At 36.6% G+C, this 18,309-nt stretch overlaps 3 protein-coding genes across 4 annotated transcripts; 2 read left to right on the top strand and 1 right to left on the bottom strand.

Moving 5' to 3' along the window:
• Positions 1-108: 108 nt before the first annotated feature.
• LOC121994301 lies at positions 109-813 on the bottom strand. Its single transcript, XM_042548411.1, has 2 exons — positions 391-813; positions 109-304 (listed from the first exon to the last, which is right to left on the bottom strand). The coding sequence occupies exons 1-2, from the start codon at positions 620-622 to the stop codon at positions 177-179; spliced, it is 360 nt and encodes a 119-aa protein (XP_042404345.1). The 5' UTR covers positions 623-813; the 3' UTR covers positions 109-176.
• A 2,029-nt stretch (positions 814-2,842) lies between these two features.
• On the top strand, positions 2,843-8,520 carry LOC121976484 (nuclear transcription factor Y subunit B-3-like). 2 transcript variants are annotated; one of them, XR_006110645.1, is made up of 7 exons: positions 2,843-3,046; positions 3,134-3,376; positions 3,471-3,600; positions 3,744-3,749; positions 4,616-4,714; positions 4,811-4,864; positions 8,253-8,520. XR_006110645.1 is itself a non-coding variant. In XM_042528663.1 (7 exons), exons 2-7 carry the CDS (start codon positions 3,144-3,146, stop codon positions 8,253-8,255), a joined length of 522 nt encoding a protein of 173 aa, XP_042384597.1. In that variant the 5' UTR covers positions 2,843-3,046; positions 3,134-3,143; the 3' UTR covers positions 8,256-8,520. The 2 variants fall into 2 exon arrangements, 1 of the variants encoding a protein (XP_042384597.1); XM_042528663.1 differs by having other exon boundaries at positions 4,814-4,864.
• Positions 8,521-8,880: 360 nt separating this feature from the next.
• On the top strand, positions 8,881-15,720 carry LOC121976478 (enoyl-[acyl-carrier-protein] reductase, mitochondrial-like). The gene is made up of 10 exons (XM_042528651.1): positions 8,881-9,136; positions 9,347-9,444; positions 10,287-10,418; positions 10,533-10,676; positions 10,764-10,866; positions 11,784-11,883; positions 12,534-12,610; positions 12,720-12,798; positions 15,205-15,323; positions 15,472-15,720. Exons 1-10 carry the CDS (start codon positions 8,964-8,966, stop codon positions 15,563-15,565), a joined length of 1,119 nt encoding a protein of 372 aa, XP_042384585.1. The 5' UTR covers positions 8,881-8,963; the 3' UTR covers positions 15,566-15,720.
• The last annotated feature ends 2,589 nt before the right edge of the window (positions 15,721-18,309 follow it).

The raw sequence follows: 18,309 nt of genomic DNA, 5'->3' as shown, positions 1-18,309 counted from the left end.
ATTGCATTTGTGTTTTATCTCCTCGTACGCAATGATTACTTCGTCAATCATTTAGAATCGAAGATTAAATATATTCAGAGATCTTCAAGCGATTCAGCGTGAATCCGGTGAAAAGGAATGATCAGCAGTACTATTGCCAGAATATACAGAAGATTTAAAATTCGCCTAAAAAAAAATCACAAGTATTTGAAAGGATGGCACTCTAGTTTGGCACAAGGCGATTCCCAATCGCTCCGGCATTCACCTCTCGCCCCGTCGCAGCACCTGCACGACATTCCCAGCGATTCCAACACTCTGATATTCCCTGCAACAATCCAAAATCGATCCAATCAACAACCGACAGCTAATAAAAATATAAAAAACACATCACAGGCCAATGTGCTCCCTTACTTTCTTCCTTTCCCGACGGCAGTGTCCTCGCCTCTGCGTTCCCGCAGCCATGGACATGGACGGAAACCAGAAACACCAGCACAGTGAAGAACCGAACCCTTCCCCGAACATCCATCACTAGGGAGAAAATCGATTTGGACACAACCTGAAACCAGCGATACATATAGCGACTGGGTATTTGGACGACGACAAATAAACCTGGCCACTTTTTCCGCCCCCTCGACAGCTGCATGCGTTCTAGAACTGCTGCCTATATCTCTGCTTGTGCATGATTGATTCTCGAGTCGTCGATCGAGTCTACGTCGTCGGGTCTTCGCTCAGGGACATGCCAATGAAGGTGCGCATTAACTGTACGCACACAGAACCTTAACGACTAAATAATATCGACGAAGGAAATCACGGATCGTGGTAACTGGTGTGAACGAGAGAATTTAAGAGTTATCTGATTGGGGCGTCTGGTTTACGGCTTGTTGGTGACGTCGCGAGAATATAATTCTGTAAAGAAATTGGCGTTCATACTCGCCGTCTAGAACATGAGAAAAGTAAAATTATTAATTCCTTAGCAAAAGGCCACACCGTTAACATTCCAACGAAGCAATGCCCACACGTTAACATTCCAACAAAGCAATGCGATGGATTGGAATGACGAAATCGATCGAAATTATTTGTCCAAGCGTTTGCAAAGGGAGAAGTTGATAGGTAGATAAAAGGATTCACATGCCTTAACTTGCTTCGTTTGGATTGAGGGAGGAAAAGGAGAAAGAAAAGAAAAAGTTAGCCTTGAATATCTTGCGGGCACGTGCAAGTAGAGGTAGAGCTCTCGAGCCGTTAACAACCTGTCATCTGATGGGATGGGATGGGATGGGATGGGATGGGCTGGCCCGTTATACTGACGGACTATAAAGTCTGATGGATGGGCTGGCCTAGTTGGGCGACGGATTAGAATTCTCTCACCCGCCCCCCTTTTTTCCCCCCAAAGCCCTAGCTTCTCAAAAGACCTAAATGCCCCTCTACTTTCTCCTATCTCCTTTTCTGCCCCTTACACAACCGGATCAATAATATTTTAATTTCAAGAAGAATTATTTATCCTACCTTTAATTTTATCCTAATCAACTTAATCTTTTCTTATCATGCATACCTTATAATATGGATTAGACAAGTTAATTTAACCCAAAAAAAAAAATTTCTTATAAATCATTAAATTTAATAATTTCGGAAAAAACCTTCTTAGAGGCCTATTTCTGTTTTGATTTTTTTTTTTTTTATCATTTTCTTCTCAACTTGCCGGGCAACTCGAGAGCATGTCGCATCTTGCAACATTATTTTATGTCCATTTTTTAAATGAATTAATAAAATTTTAATTTAATCTATTTAAATTATTTGAAAGGCAGGACCAATACGATACCTAAATTGATGTCTTTGTGAACAAACTCTATGCCCAATGAGATCACGATTGAGGCCACCCTGTAAACACCCAAGATTATGAGCTAACTCGTGCCCTCATTTATAGCTGTAACTATAAATGAATTAAACATTCATGAACAAATTTGATGTTCGATTTGATAAAAATTTATTTATATTCATTCAATATACACAAAATTAATTAAATAAATAAGTTTGGACAGTTTGTTGAACTAAATAAATAAGTTTGAACAATATGTGTTCAGCTCGTTAATATTCATGAACAATATTTATAAATAATATTCATGATATTCATTAATAAAATTCTTTTCAATATATTAAAAAATAAATAAATAAATTTTAATTATCAAATTTAATAACCAATTAATCATAAATAAATCAAACTAAGTTTGAATAATCATTCCAAAGGTGTGGATCATTTTAAATTCGACTCAGCTTAACTTAGATAATTATCTTATCAAATAAACTTGAACACTCTAAAATTTAATTTAACTCGATTCATTTACCGCCTTAGAGGTTGATATCGTTGGAAAAGATTTGTGATAGATTTTTTTTTAACAAAGAGGAAGACAAGTTTGTTAACTTTGATTTCAACGGATGATTTTTTTTTAAAAAAAAAATTAGTGAACTTTTATAATATATGATAGATAAAAAACAATTCAATTTTTGCAAACATTTTCACTGTTATTTTGTTATTAGTATTTTTTATTTTCGGCGTCCCAAATCAAATAATTTCAATTTATAGTCAATAAGCGAAGCGGAATTCAATTTCTTTTTTTTTTTTCAAAAAATAGAAAATAAATTCTTATTTTAATGATTATGATCAGGTAACTTTTGAATTCTTAAAATAGTTTAAAGCAAAATGGTAATTTTCCAGAATTTCCAGGAGCATTTTGATGAATGAAAATTTGATTTAAAATAAAATTTATTTATTTTAAAAAAAGAAGAAATTAGATAAGTAAATTACGCTTTCTACTATCCGCTTTGAGTGGGGAGGGTGGGGCCCGTCCTATGTCACGTTAAAGTAGGGGCGACGGACGGTGCAGATACCCAATTATCGTATTCGAGCTCCGATCCCAGTCGTCTCCTCCGCCGCCTACTCTCCAGCGTCCGATCTCCTCTCTTCCCCCCTCCCACAGCCCATCGCCGCCGCCGCCTGCTCCTCCTCTTCTCCCTCCCTAGGCGCGCCTCGATTACAAAATCCTCCCTCCCTCTCTTTCCCTCTCTTTCTCAGGTATCATCTTCCTCCCTTTTCCTCCGATCTAGGGTTTCGTACTTTGACTGTGGCTTTGACTCTCGGCCTCGGCCATGGCTCGCGCAGTATCGCGCCCATGTCGGAAGTCCCGGCAAGTCCTACCGGCGGGGCCGGTGGTGGCGGTAGTCACGAGAGCGGCGGCGACCAGAGCCCCCGATCCAGCGTCCGGGAGCAGGACCGCTTTCTCCCCATCGCTAACATCAGCAGGATCATGAAAAAGGCGCTTCCTGCCAACGCCAAGATCGCCAAGGACGCCAAGGAGATCATCCAGGAGTGCGTCTCTGAATTCATCAGCTTCGTCACCAGCGAGTTCGAGCCCGCCTCTTAATTTCGCCTTTTTATTACTCTTATTGTCGGCTAAGTTAGCTAAGAGGTCAGGATGTTCGGATGCTTTGCGCTGTAGGGCTAGTGACAAATGCCAGAGGGAGAAAAGGAAGACCATTAATGGCGACGATCTGCTCTGGGCGATGGCCACGCTGGGATTCGAGGATTATATTGAGCCACTGAAATTGTATTTGCAGAAGTACAGAGAGGTCAGCTTCTCCCTCTTTCATTGTTGTCCACTTGATAACTCAGAGCGAGTCTGAAATGCTACGCTTCAGAATATAATGATAGCAAAATGACGTTTTTCCCTGTTTCTTCTTCATGTACTCTGCTGCGGCTAATGCTGGTCCAGATGGAGGTAAGGAGCCTTCTTTTTAGTTCCTTAAATAATTCATTGGTGCTGTCTATTCTTATCTCTGTTCCAGATATTGAAAGCCAGGAGACCTTTAGTCTATGCTACTGCTTAAATTGTCTTACATTATTATTTTGGTTTAGGTAATCAATTCAAATTTTCACGTGGTTTTTATCAATCCTAAAAATTTAATCACAAAAGAAAACAGTTTTTTTTTGCCCTTTTCCCTTTTTGTCAATAAGGTCGCCTTTAGAAGGTGGATGCTTTATAAAGACAGGCTGGGGTGATGCTTAATGGATGCAAGCATATACGCATTTTCTCTTAAATTGGGAACATAATATTTAGCAGACAAATTATAAACAAAACAAAGTGTGTCAATACCTCTCAAGTATTTAGCCTTGGATGAAGCTCAAAGATATTTTCATCTTTCAAATCAGCTGTTGGAAACAAGTAAATTTTGAGTTGCTCACTGCTAAAGCAGTTAATACCTCGTCAAATCTGTGAAAACCCACATGACATGGGCAGATGTTCACTAATTGACCTCATGACAATTATGTGAGAACAACATAGGTTTTCAGCTCCTCACTTAAGGTTCCAACAAGAGGCGCACTAAGTTTTTAGAGGGCAAATGAGTCTTTCTCATTTGAGTTGCCTTTTGAGTAAAGGACAAGAATCATGGGTCTCACTCCTGGAATACCCCGACAGGCCTGTGGGCCACATTCAGAAACTGACCTCATCAGGTTGTTTTTCGACACTTTCATTCCTAGTTAAAGTTTTACTCGTATTGTGCTAGAGACATTGGGATAAAAGGCTTGTTAAATGCTAAACAATGATTTTCTATTTTTCATTATACTTTTGAGTATGTTGAACAGGGTGACAGTAAGGTGTCTGCCAAAGGTGGAGACAACTCTGTTAAGCAAGATACAACGAGTTCTCACGGTGGAGTTCAGCCTGGTTCAGTCTCTCAAGGGGTAATACTGACCTCATTTTTCTGCTAATCAACTACAATTTTAGTGTTTTATCCCTAACATTTATAATACAACTTAACTACTCCTAAATGAAATTAGTAGATAGGTCATCAAGGATCTTTTACACAAGGCATGGGCTATTTGCAACCTCAGGTACCATTCTTTTTACTTGATTTTTGATATACCATTCCTTTTTACTTGATTACAACTTGACTACTCATGGCTTAATTGTTCACTTAAGTTCAGAAATACCATTCTTGTTGTTTGGTTTTAAGACTGATGTGCTTACATGCAATTCCATAAGTTTTGAATACTTAGGAAGAGATACATTATAATTTGGCAGCTTATCGTTGTAAAAGCATAAATATGATAACTTTTCAGTACGTTCAAATTAGAGAAATATTTTCTTGCACGTTAATTTATTGTCATTCTTTCAAAACTGTTGATGTGGGCCTCATATGCATATGCAGACTCATTATGTATGCTTTACAACGATAAAATTAGAGATTATGTGGGTTATATTGTGCTTATGTGGTCATATTTTAGGTTGATCTTTAATTTATTCATCTAGACCAAGCTAATTTTTCAGTTTGAACCAAGCTACTATGTGCGAGAAAAGATTAAATGCAAATATTTATTTTTTGTTCAATTTAATATAAATCTAAAGAGCCAATTATTTGAGATTAGAAGTGTTGTTTAGAGCTTGTATTGAATAATTTATATTTTTTACAAGTTTGCTCCTTAACTTTTGAAGTTTATTTATAGTCTATTTTGCTTATTGGTACCTTGGGAAGTTTGTACTCATGCTGTCATTCATAGCATATGCGCAATACAGTGAGAAGCATGCTGCTTGCATACACTTTTCAAGACCTTTGTATTACTCTCTGGAAATGATTGATGTTTCATTGACTCTTTTTCTTGCTTGAATATCTTCTTGAAAATTGCTTACTTACCTATAGATTTTTTTTTTTGTTTGGTTTCATTAATTTGCCTTTTTCCTTGATTTGAAGGGAGACATTTTTCCTTAGTTTAGGAATATTGTTAAAATTATTTTTCCTTGATTTCAGAATATTGTAAAACTTTTATGATTTTTCACCTAACCTTAGGATTAATTTTACGATGCAATTGCTGTTTCTTTCAAGAATATTAACATTCCTTGGCTTGATAATCCTTGAATTTAACTAGTTTTCAAATACAGTAGCAAGGAGTATGCTGAGTGATGCAAGAGTGATGCAGTATTTTTTGAGCTTTTGCTTACCTTTATTGTTTCTTTCTCTCCAGATATTTTGTAGGAATATAGCAGGCAGTAGAGAAATTTCATCTTATATTAATCACATAGATTGCCCCAATCTTAGATTGTGTAGTTTAAGTGTAACTGATCTGGCATTTTATGACATTAAATCAGTTGGTGTTCACATTAAAAAAAAATGTGGTTTTGTTTCATATGTGATTCTGAATAAAGTCGACATTTTTGCAAGGATGATGATTATAGACATCTCAAGAGTTGCCAAACAGAGAGGATTACACGATTCTCGCTCGGCATACCTAGAGACTGCTTGGCTTCATGTTGTGCACATTGTGTTGGTTGGTGTGCCAAGCTCAATTTGGCTAGTACCTGGGTTGTGCTTAGGATGACTCTTGCTAGGCTTGACCCACAAGCTGGGTTAGGCATGGTCCTCTAACTGGGCTAGGTCCAACATGTGTCTTGAACAAGAACCAATCCTATCGTCTAACTTCTTTTCCCATAAATTGCCTAAAATACCCCAAATATAAATAATAAGAGCATTTTAGTCATTGTATTATCAAAATAATTAAAATTCCTAAAAAACTCTCATAAATGCCGTCCATCCATCAATCTAAATCCTCATCTCTTCATTCTCATATTTTTCTCACATCTCTTCCTTGTGCTCCTCTCATTTTCAGTTTATACCCTCACTTTATCTCTAAAATTCCTAGTTTCTATTTTTTTTTTTTTTTTGCTGTTTAGTAGGAGCTAAATCAACATTGTGCGAGGATGATGAAGGATTGTGGTCATGTGGAGGCTATACACTATGGCTATAATGAAGCATATAGTTGCGCCACTTTTGTGTTATAATCCTCAAATCTCAAGCATATCGTGGGTAATATACCCAAGTCTTTAGCTCAGTACATATTCTTTTGCCATCTCTTTGAGCTGAACTGTGGATGTCCTATTTAGATGGTGGCTAAATGAGGACAATGTATTCGAAAATCTCAATCAGGGACATGCTTGTTCTTTGTTGTTGGCTAGTTGAACCAATGATGTTTAAGCCCTTTACAGGATGTTGAAGGATATTAAATCATCGATCAATCATTCCCAATGGATTAACATCAGATTCCATAGACCATGGGCATCCAAGGTTGTAAAAACATATATTCATCACTTGGCAACATATAATGGATAGGAGTTAGACAATTGCAAATTAGAATGTATATCCATTTATTCATGTGTTTGTGTTCATTTGAATTGTCTAAATCTGTGCAATTTTTATATCATGTGATTCTTTATATTAATGTATATTTTTAATATTTAGTTTTTTTCGACACGACTGATTGAGACCCCTAGATATCCATCCTGTATCAACAATGCAAGTGAAGGTGCCAAGTTATTGAGTTGGTAATAACCTAAGAAGTTATTGTCAAGGTTTTGGTTCAACATCCAGCTTTACTGAAATCGGGGTTTGTGTATACATAGACAAGGGGAAAAAATGGGAAATGAAGGGATCAACCAGTGTCATAGACTTAGATAGTGTTTAAGTAGACTGAAGAAGGGGTCTATCACATGTAGAAAATATGACATTAGACATGTCAGCTGAGGTTCTAAATACCATGCTCATATCTAATAAAAATAGAGTATAATTAGAACATAGATTTTCATGACCTTAATATAACGAAATAACTACTACAAGAGAAAAAGAAATTCCAAGGTGCCGAATAGAAAAAATGGTTCCCTGGATATGCAAGAGGAGAAGACATTGTAACATTAAGAATAGGCAAGTAAACACTATTTGCAAGATAACAAGATGTGACTCCACCACAACTATCTACAGTGTATATAATATTAGTGAACAGATAAATCATGCATAGCGCAGAATGTTTTTCGTTCCATTGTCCTTAGATGGAAAATAAGAGAGAGAGAGAGAGAGAGAGAGAGGGAAAAAAAAACTTGCAAAATTATACATGGAGCTCATTTTTTGTTACTTTCCTCTTCTCCCTCGTACTGAATTGTAGGTAGAATTAAGAAAGCTGGGCATTTGGTTTACAAGGAGTTTTGTTTATCAAAGCTTGGAAATCATCTTACAATTGTATTCACGTTGTTTGGAAGATTCACCATTGTCTTTTGCTGATCCTTTACGCACGCTATGGCACATGTTAAACCATTTATGTTTTATGCATTTTCTTTTTTTCATTTTAAATATCCCTCATTATGTTTTCTGCTAAGAGATGTTCATGGGCAATTCAAATTTGGCTTTCTGTTAATGAGAAGGCGAAATTTTCTGATTGCTATTTTTCTGTGGCGCAGTGACTGGATCTGAACCTCGTAACATCTGGAAGTGTGACTTTTAGGCGGAAAAGCTTCGTTGCTTCATGTTATCACTAAGCTTTGTATTTGATGCTTTAGATTGTAAAGTAGTATGAGTTGTATCAGTCTAAGTTGGGTACGAAATTCATCTTTGTTATACTTGCTGAATTTTAGGTGGCAACACATTGCTTTGTATGAGCCTGTTTCATTCTTACTTATCTATACACTGATAAGTGGGCTGACTCACCACTTTTTATTCGTATTGCAATTATAGCTTGATTCCCCAGGTCGATTGTGTTGAAATGTTATCAACTGATTTCATTGTAGCTCGACTCTGCATTTTATCGTCACTTGATACATACACGGATGATGGAATCATCAGTTCTACATGTCTGACTTATAAGTATCCTTATCAGTTTTTTTTTATAATATTTCTAAAATTTAAAATAAATTATTTATTTTATTAAATTTAGATAACTATTTTTTACTTACATAATACCTTCTTAATTTTTTTATTATTATTTTCTTTCGATATATTATCTATGTTTTATTATTCAATTTATTTTTATTATTTTTTTCTTAAATTAAATGATATATATATATATATATATATCATGTCGGTGTCAAGGGGGGAAGGCAACCCACTGCAGGCGACAGCCACCGATCTCTCCTTCGTTCGCAGCGAACGAGTGCCTAAACGGTCGCCCATAAATGGTGATTCCCAGGCTGTTTGTAGGATCGCTCAACTCATCCCCGCTTCGTTCCCAGTGCTACCGCCTCTCGCGCCTCGCGTCGAGCAGCTTCCGAGCATTCGCCACTAAGTTATCCCCGCCGTCAAAGGCCATCGTCTACGAGCAGCACGGGCCGCCGGATCAAGTCACCAGGTCATTTGCGCAGTCCTCTGTCTCTTGATTATAGAATTTTAATGTCGTAGACTTCTGTGGATAATCTGGTGGCAAGCTACTGACTTCGTTCCCATGCTCTTCAAATCGCTTGTTCTCATTGTTGACGGGGTGATTAGGGGCGTTGCTTAGAGATATACAATGCCTTTTTTTCCCCTTTTGGGCGTTGAGACAAGATTGCTATGTTTTCAGGTTGATTGATCTACCACCAGTGGAACTGAAAGCAAATGATGTGTGTGTCAAGATGCTCGCGGCTCCAATCAATCCTTCGGACATCAATAGGATAGAAGGTTCGAGTTTTATAAAAAGTTCTAGTTTCTGGATCTACAACGAATCTATGAGCAGCATTATGCAATGCAAAACAATTTTATCTTGCCAATTTTCCCCTTTGCTCTTATATCGAAGGAAGCTTGGTTACTTGCAAATATGTTTTCTGTGTCACATGAATTTTATTTTATTTTTCTTAGTGAAATGCATTTGTTTTTAATATCTCCTCTAATAGGCTAGAAGGTTGTTTGTGATTAACATGGAAATGGAATGCCTATTTGCCTTATATCCAATTGGTTATTTGATATAGTTGATGCATCCCTCATGCTTGTGTATGTTAATTTGTTATAGTCAATAGGTATACCTGTTTTATGCTTTGAGAAGAAGCAGGTAGCTGAGCAAGAGGCTGAGAATTCCAAGTTCTTTGTTAATGTTACGTGCACGAGCAGTATTATCACGCTGCTGTAATCCATGTCAAGGGTGAAATTGAGGCTGCCTCCTGCCTTAAATCACTACCACCCTCTTGCCTTGTCAAGATATTTTTGTAAGCGAATTCTTGTCTTGGCTTAGGTCCATTGGACAAACCCACCATGACAAAGAAGGAAAACCCAATGCATGAAACTCTAGTCAATATGGTTAATTGGCTATCCTAAATGTTCATTATCATTCAGAGACCAGTTCATTGCACTGTTAATTTGGTTGATGCAAAGTAATATGCAGTATGATATTGTCCTCATATTGCATTTGTATTATTCGCCACCATGTTAAACTCATCTTCTTTTCTTGATTTCATAGTAAGGGTTATTTTACCTTTTTGATTATGTTTCATATATGGATTTTCTGATTATTTGATACATACTTTTAGGTGTTTACCCTGTTAGGCCTCCAGTACCTGCAATTGGTGGATATGAGGGGGTTGGGGAAGTGTACTCAATTGGATCTGGAGTGAGTAACTTCTCAGTGGGTGATTGGGTCATACCATCTCCTCCATCCTTTGGTAATTAATTCTTGCTTTGTATTATAGATTCATCTCTTCGAATTCGAGTATAAATGCTCTTACAGTTTGTGACATTTTTTCTTCACGAATGAATAATTTTATTATGCTCCTCAGGAACATGGCAGACTTATGTTGTGAAAGAAGAGAATGTTTGGCACAACATAGATAAGGGTGTTCCTATGGAGTATGCTGCCACTGTTACTGTAAATCCTTTGTCTGCTTTGCGTATGCTGGAAGATTTCATTAAGCTAACCCCTGGTACTTTCTCATTATCTTGTTACATTACAATGAGTCTTGAGTTCTATTCTTTTTTTTAATATCCTCTTGGTCACTAAATGCAATCAGGTGATACAATTGTGCAAAATGGTGCTACTAGTATTGTGGGACAATGCATCATTCAGCTTGCTAAAAACCAGGGTGTTCATAGTGTGAATATTGTGAGGGACAGGTGCATGTGAACTTTTATCTGTGTTTTCCTGGATTGTATACATGAATTATCACACAACTACTAGTCTAATTTTATGAAAATGTGTTGCATGCTAATGTATTTTATGTTACCATTTCAATCGAAGACCTTATATTGAACTATAGGGTCATTTTAAACCAAGGCTTTCCAACTAAACTAAATTTATTATGATACCCACACATTATATCTGTTTTGATAGAGTGATTTTGTACTTTGACATGCCATCATGATCTCCAATTATTTGAGTGAGACTGTTTTAATATGGTACTAAATAAAGATGTGATTTTCAAATTTGTTTTTGCTTGCTTCATATTTGTACATCCTGTCTTTATGTAAACCCAACATCTACCTTTATTTTGATTGTGTAAAAATGAAACGAAGTTTCTGCAAGATCACATATATTATGTTACAGAGTTCAAGTAAACTTTAAATACCAAATATCTATAAACCTGGATTAGCTTTACAATAAAGCTCTGTGCCTTACAATTGAAACTGATCATAGTACCAAGTCATAGGCATAATACAGTGGTAGGTTGGCTTGCACAAAAAACTCACTGAAATGTTAATTAATTTATGAGGATATTGTTTATTTGCTGTGATGTGGTTAAGAAATTGTATTTTTTTGTGTCTTGTATTTGTTTGTATATTCCTTGTAAATTGGTCAAGGACTCACTATTTCATGTCATCAAGAGGTATATTTTCTTTGAAACTTGCATCAAATCAATTGTTGATGTGCTAGTTTCTGAATATTCTGGTAGCTAAAATATTATTTACTGCATTATATGTGCTGTGCGTATATTCTGTTGTTTCAGATATACTTTTATATGTTCTCAATGTTTGTTTTCATAACTATGCACTGATTACATTACTTTTCTACCTTTTATTTTGTACATATGAAGAGTTGGAGCAGAGGAAATTAAAGAAAAACTTCAGAATCTTGGGGCAGATAAGGTTTTCACTGAAAGCCAATTAGAAGTGAAGAATGTTAAGAGTCTCCTGGTAAAATAATGATCTTTAAGCTAGTTACTAACTAAGTTGTTTAAGATTGCATAGGTAGCTCTTCTCATTTGCAATGGCAAATTTCTCAAAGGGTGTACCTAAAGTTGGGAATTTAACGTGTGGCCCAAGTTTTCATTTCTTCTCAGAAGGCACACTTTCTCTTCCCAAAGTTGGGAATTTACCATGGGTGGTGCAAGTTTTTTTTCTCAAAATGTTCTTGATGTTGATGCTGTGAATTTTAATTTTTGTTCTTTTATATTTTCTTTGTGAGATTGTATTCGTGTTGGTGTTATGATACATTGATTCCAGTTTACATGATGACATGTTTTAGGTACATCAAGGTGGGTTAGGTCAAATCACCTAGATGTTTCATGTGCAAAACAGACGTGGAATTAAGGGGTATTTTAGGAATTTCATAAAGGGGAAGTCTGCCCTTTGGGGAGAAACAAAACTTGAGGTGCTCTATGAGAATTCTAACTTTGGACCTTTCCTTTGAAAAATTTGCCTTCGATAATTAGTTTGGAATGATCATGTTGTTTTTTTTGGACTTGCCATTGTCAATTCATTTTCTTCGGAAGATAAAAATCATTGAATTCTTTTTGTTTGTTTAATTACTTTGTACTAATCTTAGCTCAATCATCATTTACTAGGGTGATTTGCCAGAACCTGCCTTAGGATTCAATTGTGTTGGGGGAAATGCTGCCTCACTGGTCCTGAGGTTCTTGAGGTGATCCAATAGAAGAGTGCAATGCATGATAGAACAGTCACTTGTATTTGTTATGATTTATATTGTTACATCTTATTAAACATGTGGAAAATTTAATTTTCTTCTCCAGGCATGGAGGCACTATGGTAACTTATGGAGGCATGTCAAAGAAACCTGTTACTGTTTCTACTTCATCATTTATTTTTAAGGTTTGTTTTCCTAATCACTGTCCTGACAGATAATTTTATTTCTTTCAATTGCGTGATATTATACATGTTGACTAAAGAAACGTTATGCTCATTTGACTTGCCTGTGACAAATGACATCTTGGAACTCCTATTGCATAAGGTTCACACCAATCCTAAGCCATTAAAGACTGTGAATATACATCTTTTCCTTGCATAACTAGCAAGGTAATGGTGTTTGCTCTTCCAAAGCTTATCAAGGCAATTTTATTCTTATCCCTAGCCCACTTGATGATAAATGATCATGCAAAGTTACTTCATTTACAATGATTTATTGCACTTATGGAGTGAGTGCTATATTTGCAATGCTTCAGGAAGAAAAAACACTGTCATTATATCTTATGTTTAGCTACCTAACAGTGCATTTTAGTAATCAAGACCTTGTTTACTTGGGAAATGGAGAGGGAGAGAAGGGAAAGGCTAAGGTAGAATGATAGTATTATTTTATTCTTTTTGTTTGGAAGGATGGAAAGAAGAGGGGAAGGGAATGCCTCCATCTACCTCTAACTCTGATTTCGATTTCTCTTCCTTACCTTGAAGTGCTCCACCAAGTGTGCCCTAGTGACTATCTCTTCGACAAAGCCTTGCTCCTTGATCCTGTCCAAAAATTGTAAAGAAGGTTGACTGGGGATGTGGCTTCTGGGTTGACCGCTTGTAGACCTCTCTCTGCTCTGCAATACAAGAAACGTCAATGTCGAGCCAGGGAAGGGGTCCCCAACGTTGGGCCTCCGATGCTCAAGTTAGTTATCGGAAAAATGGAAGGAAGCAGAGCAACAGTAAGCATAGGCGTGAATAGTGAATAACGCGTACCTTCGTCGATGCATGGACCCCCTTTATATAGCGTCCCAGCGGGCGACGTGCATGCTCCTCAAGGCGTGGGCATGTTTTCCAAATTGTCCTATGAAAGGACATGTCAGAAAAGTGGCTCTGACACCATACCTTAACAGAATACGCAAATCCAGTAGAAGCTTCCGTCTTACGATCCACCTGTTGACCATGCCTCGTTATCCCCCAAAGGGATATCAATGGATATGAGAGGGGTCCCACTGCTTGGCTGAGCGGGGGAGCCGCTCGGTTGGGGATCCCCACTCGGTAGACTTTTGCTGCTTCCCTACAATGACTTGGTTCGGTAGATTATTTCTGCCCGATCGGGCGAGTGCTCCGGTCACCTTAACATTCCTCCGCTCCGTGATGAGCACCTGATGTTCTTGCCGTAGTGCTCTTGGTTGTACGAGCATTCTGCTTGGACCAGCCATTCGTTGATTGGACACTTAATGCTCGATCGACAACTACAGTAGACCTTCGCTCGGCCCACCTTTGGTGAGCCCATTGGTTTTCTGGCTTTGACCATCCTAATTTTGACCTCCACGTTGGCTGTAATCTCCGCCTTTGACCCTCCTTGGTGGGCCCCTCTTTTATCACCGCATCACTCTTCTAACTCCACCTTTTCCCCAACAACATCAACTGAAACTGGGTGGAAGTTACAACAGCAGCAGAGGCCACGAAGCTCATGTGGATTGGCACAGTAGTCGAGTTGATGACCTTGTGGTCACCATAGAACCAGACTTTGGTCATTCTCGTCAGACAACATTATTGTGCACCATGTGGAGTTGATTTTGGAGTCTTCTCGCACTTAGTGAGGAATTTTGTGTGAGGAGCAGTGACTATTTAACAAGCGCGTGGTTGCCATGTTGGTGCTTGTGTTTAGTACGATAGCCAACTGCATGTTTCTGGTTCAGATCAGGTATAAGAGGGTATGATTTGATTCGCACAATTCCCAATTTAGTGAGTAGTAGGCACGACTTGGATGGGAACAATGAGCGTAAGAACAGAAAGTGTCACAGCTCTTGCATGCTATCAAGCACCCACCACCATCTAGCATGTGCTTGGGTATTCACAAACACCCAATAAAGCACTAGTTTCTTCCCTGAAGCGGACCAAGCATTGAGAGCTTGTCACGTCCATGTTTGCTCTCTTATTCTCCCACTTTGGCGTAAAGATGATGTCACAATCTTCTTCCCTTCCCTCTCCTCTTCTTGCAAAGTAAATTGGAGATTTGTATTTTTCATTCCCCTTCCTCTCCCTTCCTTTGCATACACTCTCCATTTCTTCCTTCAAAGTAAGTATGCTGTTATTGTCATATGCTATTTGTTTGTTTTTTGACATTTTAAATAATTTATGGTGCTTACTTTGGGGAGTATGTCACAAGCCCTTGATTACTGAATTTACCTAGAAAAAATTTAGTCATTGCAACATTACTGAACCCAAATTCAAATATTACTGGGTCTTGAACTTTTAAAGTTCGAATATGACTATTTGAACGATTATTTCTGTCAGTAACATTTACTTTTTGAAATGCATATGCATTAGGATCTTTCCCTGCGGGGATTCTGGTTACAGAAGTGGATGAATTCAGAGAATGCAAAAGAATGTAGAACAATGATCGACTACATTTTGCGCTTGGTGAAGAGTGGCAGTTTCAAATACGAGTATGTTCCATATATTCTAATCTAATATTTTCTTTGAACTTTCCTCTTGCCAGCAGACGCCCCTTCTTTGTCTCTTGTACTGGCATCAAGCCTCCTTATTTTACCAGTTGGAACTCTGGACTGATATCAGGTTCTATTTGTTTCTCAGAATGGAGCTGGTTCCTTTTGACGATTTCAATATTGCCTTGGACAAGGCACTTGGGAAATTAGGCAGCCATCCCAAACAAGTTATCAAGTTCTAATTTTCAGAATGCAAACAAGTTCCTCTATTTCAGCGCTCCAAGTGTTAGTCAGAACACTAAGCATCTTGATATTTCACCACTTCAGAAGTTGAAAACGTTGTAGCATCAATATTCAAGGTTGTTTCAATTCTAATCTAAATTTTTATTGTTCTTAATTTTATGGTCCTTTGTCATTAATTTTCTTCACTCCTTATAGTCCGTTCTCAAGTTATATGAAAGGAGATAAATCACTGGGTCAGTTTATATCAAACCGCCAAATCAGCCAAGGGGTGAGAGGATTTTTTTTCTCCGAGTGCATGTTTCCATCGGAAATTGATCTCTTATCTCATTATAACTAGTTTGTCACCCTCTATTCAACTGAGTATTCCGTGGGGACGTCATTACTTTTCTTTCCATTGTTTACATGTGATTTGTATCAAATTATAATTGAAATTTGAGCATAGAGCAGGGATATGAAATTGTAATTGGGGATGGGCTGTGAAGGATATGAGGTGAACGTAATTATCTTTTCCTAGAGAAAAAAATAAGAAATTGAGTACCCTAATAGCTCTCGGAATCAATTATCAGTGGATGCAAAGTGCTTTGCTGGGTATTTAATTTTTCCCATTTAAAAGACCACTGTGCTAGGCAAATGTTCTCGGTAATTTGCTCCCTTTTAAAGATTGTGGGATCATCTTAAAGGAGCAATTAATATGATGATTTCACTTTTTGTCCTGTAGAAATAAGGAGAGAAGATTTTCTGGTCCACAAAAAAGTGGATCAGGGGATGGTTTATTGCGGTCAGATTGTAATTATGATCCAGTCGTAATTGGTTGTAATCCCTTCATGAGTTCACCGTTCCTATCATGTTATAGTTTGGGTCGAAGTAGGGGTCAGATGCCACCGGAAGTGGGCAAGTGTTCAGGTTGCAAGGCGCTGAGCAAGGGGCGGCTTCCGATCGTCCGCTCCGACCCAAATTATAATCTGGTGAGAACGATGAACCTATGAAGAAATCACAACTAATTACGGTCGAAACACAATTACGATTTAGTCGTAATTAGGAGCGGACCATTCCCTGGTCCATTTTTTGTGGACCAGGAGATCTGGTGTCAAGAATAAGAAATTGAGCATTTTCTCAATTTAATTTTTCAGCCGACCTATTATATTTATTTTTTAAAACACTTTTTTCTCAATGTTCTAAATTAAAATAAAAGCCCTCTGGCGTAGCAGAGATGGTGAGCACATGACATCTCTGGCGTAATGATCAGGGGTCGATTCTCAGGAACTAACGATCTGAAGTTGATCCCACTATACGCCTATGACTTGTGTACTTATATTTATGTCTCTTCCATCGATACTAGGGGGTCGCTAAGATAGCAGATCTATTTTTTTTTTCTAAATTAAAATAAAAAATTATTATTTATTTAAATTGAATAATCTAATCACGAAAAAATTTGAAATTTAAATATAAAAGTTATTAATAATATTAAAAATTCATTTTTTTTAAAAAAAATACTCATTAAAAATAATGATGTACTCAATTTATTTATGTTTTTAATTTTGAAACTTTAAAAAAATTTAAAAATATAAATGATTAATAAAAAATTAAATAATAAAATTCATGATGATCTCTTAATTTTATAATAAAAAATAAATATTTTATATTTGTTATTAATATGTTTTTGCATTTTAATTTTTTTTAAATAAAGCTCTAAAATTAAAAATAAGTTCAGTGTCATTTAAAAAAAATTAATGAATTTTCTGATAAATTAATAATATTTTTTTCATTTTTAATTCGGTTTAAATAGTAATAATAATTTTGTTTTATTTTCGATGATCCAAATATCTAGTTATTTAAATTGATTAATTCTAAAAATAATCATTTTTACAAAATTTTATCCACCATTAGAATAAATTAAGAATATTGATCGTCTTAGAATTATTATTCTAGCGGAGAAAAATATCATCAAAACTTCGCAGTTGAGTTTTCAATCCTTCGACGCATTAACCGTTCAAAGGGTCTTGTATTTTAAATTAAAATATGATCAGCACTTTGGGAAATCCAAAAAAAAACTGAGGGGGCGTTTGATTTTTTTCTAGGAATAGGAATTCGAATGAGAATCATTGTATTGTGGAATGGGAATGAGTATGAGCATGGATATCACTATTAAAAGTAATGTTTAGTTAGTTGCATATTTTCTATCGGAATAAATCAAAATTTCCTTTTTTACCTTTAAAGAAAAATAAGAGAAAAAATTAGATGGGAGAGAAAGATGAATATGAGAGAAAAATATGATGAAAGAGAATGATGAGAGAGAAAGTGTGATGAGAGATAATGAAGAGAGAGAAAGTGTAATGAGAGAAAATGAGAAAAGAAAGTGTGATAGGAGAGAGCATGATGAGAGAATATGAGAGAGAAAATATGATGTGAGAGGATAAAGAGAGAAAAAATGTAATGAGAAAAAAATGAGGAAAGAGAGTGTGTGATGAGATAGAATGAGGAGAGAGAAAGTATGGTGAGAAAGAAAATATGATAAGAGAAAAAGTTTGATGAGAAAAAAAGAGAACAGTGAATATGATGGGAGAGATTGAGGAGAGAGAAATTATGATGAGGGAGAAAGTATGATGAGAGAGAAAATGTGTTGAGGAAAAAAAAGGAGGGAGTGTGACAAGAGAGATTGAGAAGAGCGAAAATGTGATGAGAAAAAAAAGAGAAAAGAGAGTGTGGTGAGAGAGATTGAGGAGAGAGAACGTATGATAAGAGA

The sequence above is a fragment of the Zingiber officinale genome, chromosome 1B (genome assembly GCF_018446385.1).
Source record: "Zingiber officinale cultivar Zhangliang chromosome 1B, Zo_v1.1, whole genome shotgun sequence".
NCBI classification, from domain to species: Eukaryota; Viridiplantae; Streptophyta; class Magnoliopsida; order Zingiberales; family Zingiberaceae; genus Zingiber; species Zingiber officinale.
The sequence above is the reverse complement of the archived record's forward strand: the minus strand, read 5'-3'. Positions and strand labels throughout refer to the sequence as shown.

Bases quoted from the DNA above. Each gene is read 5' to 3' on its own strand.
- LOC121976478 (XM_042528651.1), top strand. From the start codon at position 8,964: ATGGTGATTCCCAGGCTGTTTGTAGGATCGCTCAACTCATCCCCGCTT. The intron at 9,137-9,346 runs GTCATTTGCGCA...CTATGTTTTCAG, and splicing joins CCGCCGGATCAAGTCACCAG to GTTGATTGATCTACCACCAG. The intron at 11,884-12,533 runs GTAAAATAATGA...ATCATTTACTAG, and splicing joins AGAATGTTAAGAGTCTCCTG to GGTGATTTGCCAGAACCTGC.
- LOC121976484 (XM_042528663.1), top strand. From the start codon at position 3,144: ATGTCGGAAGTCCCGGCAAGTCCTACCGGCGGGGCCGGTGGTGGCGGT. The intron at 3,377-3,470 runs GTTCGAGCCCGC...TTTGCGCTGTAG, and splicing joins ATCAGCTTCGTCACCAGCGA to GGCTAGTGACAAATGCCAGA. The intron at 4,715-4,813 runs GTAATACTGACC...TGAAATTAGTAG, and splicing joins CTGGTTCAGTCTCTCAAGGG to ATAGGTCATCAAGGATCTTT.
- LOC121994301 (XM_042548411.1), bottom strand. From the start codon at position 622: ATGCAGCTGTCGAGGGGGCGGAAAAAGTGGCCAGGTTTATTTGTCGTC. The intron at 305-390 runs GTAAGGGAGCAC...GGATTGTTGCAG, and splicing joins GCCGTCGGGAAAGGAAGAAA to GGAATATCAGAGTGTTGGAA.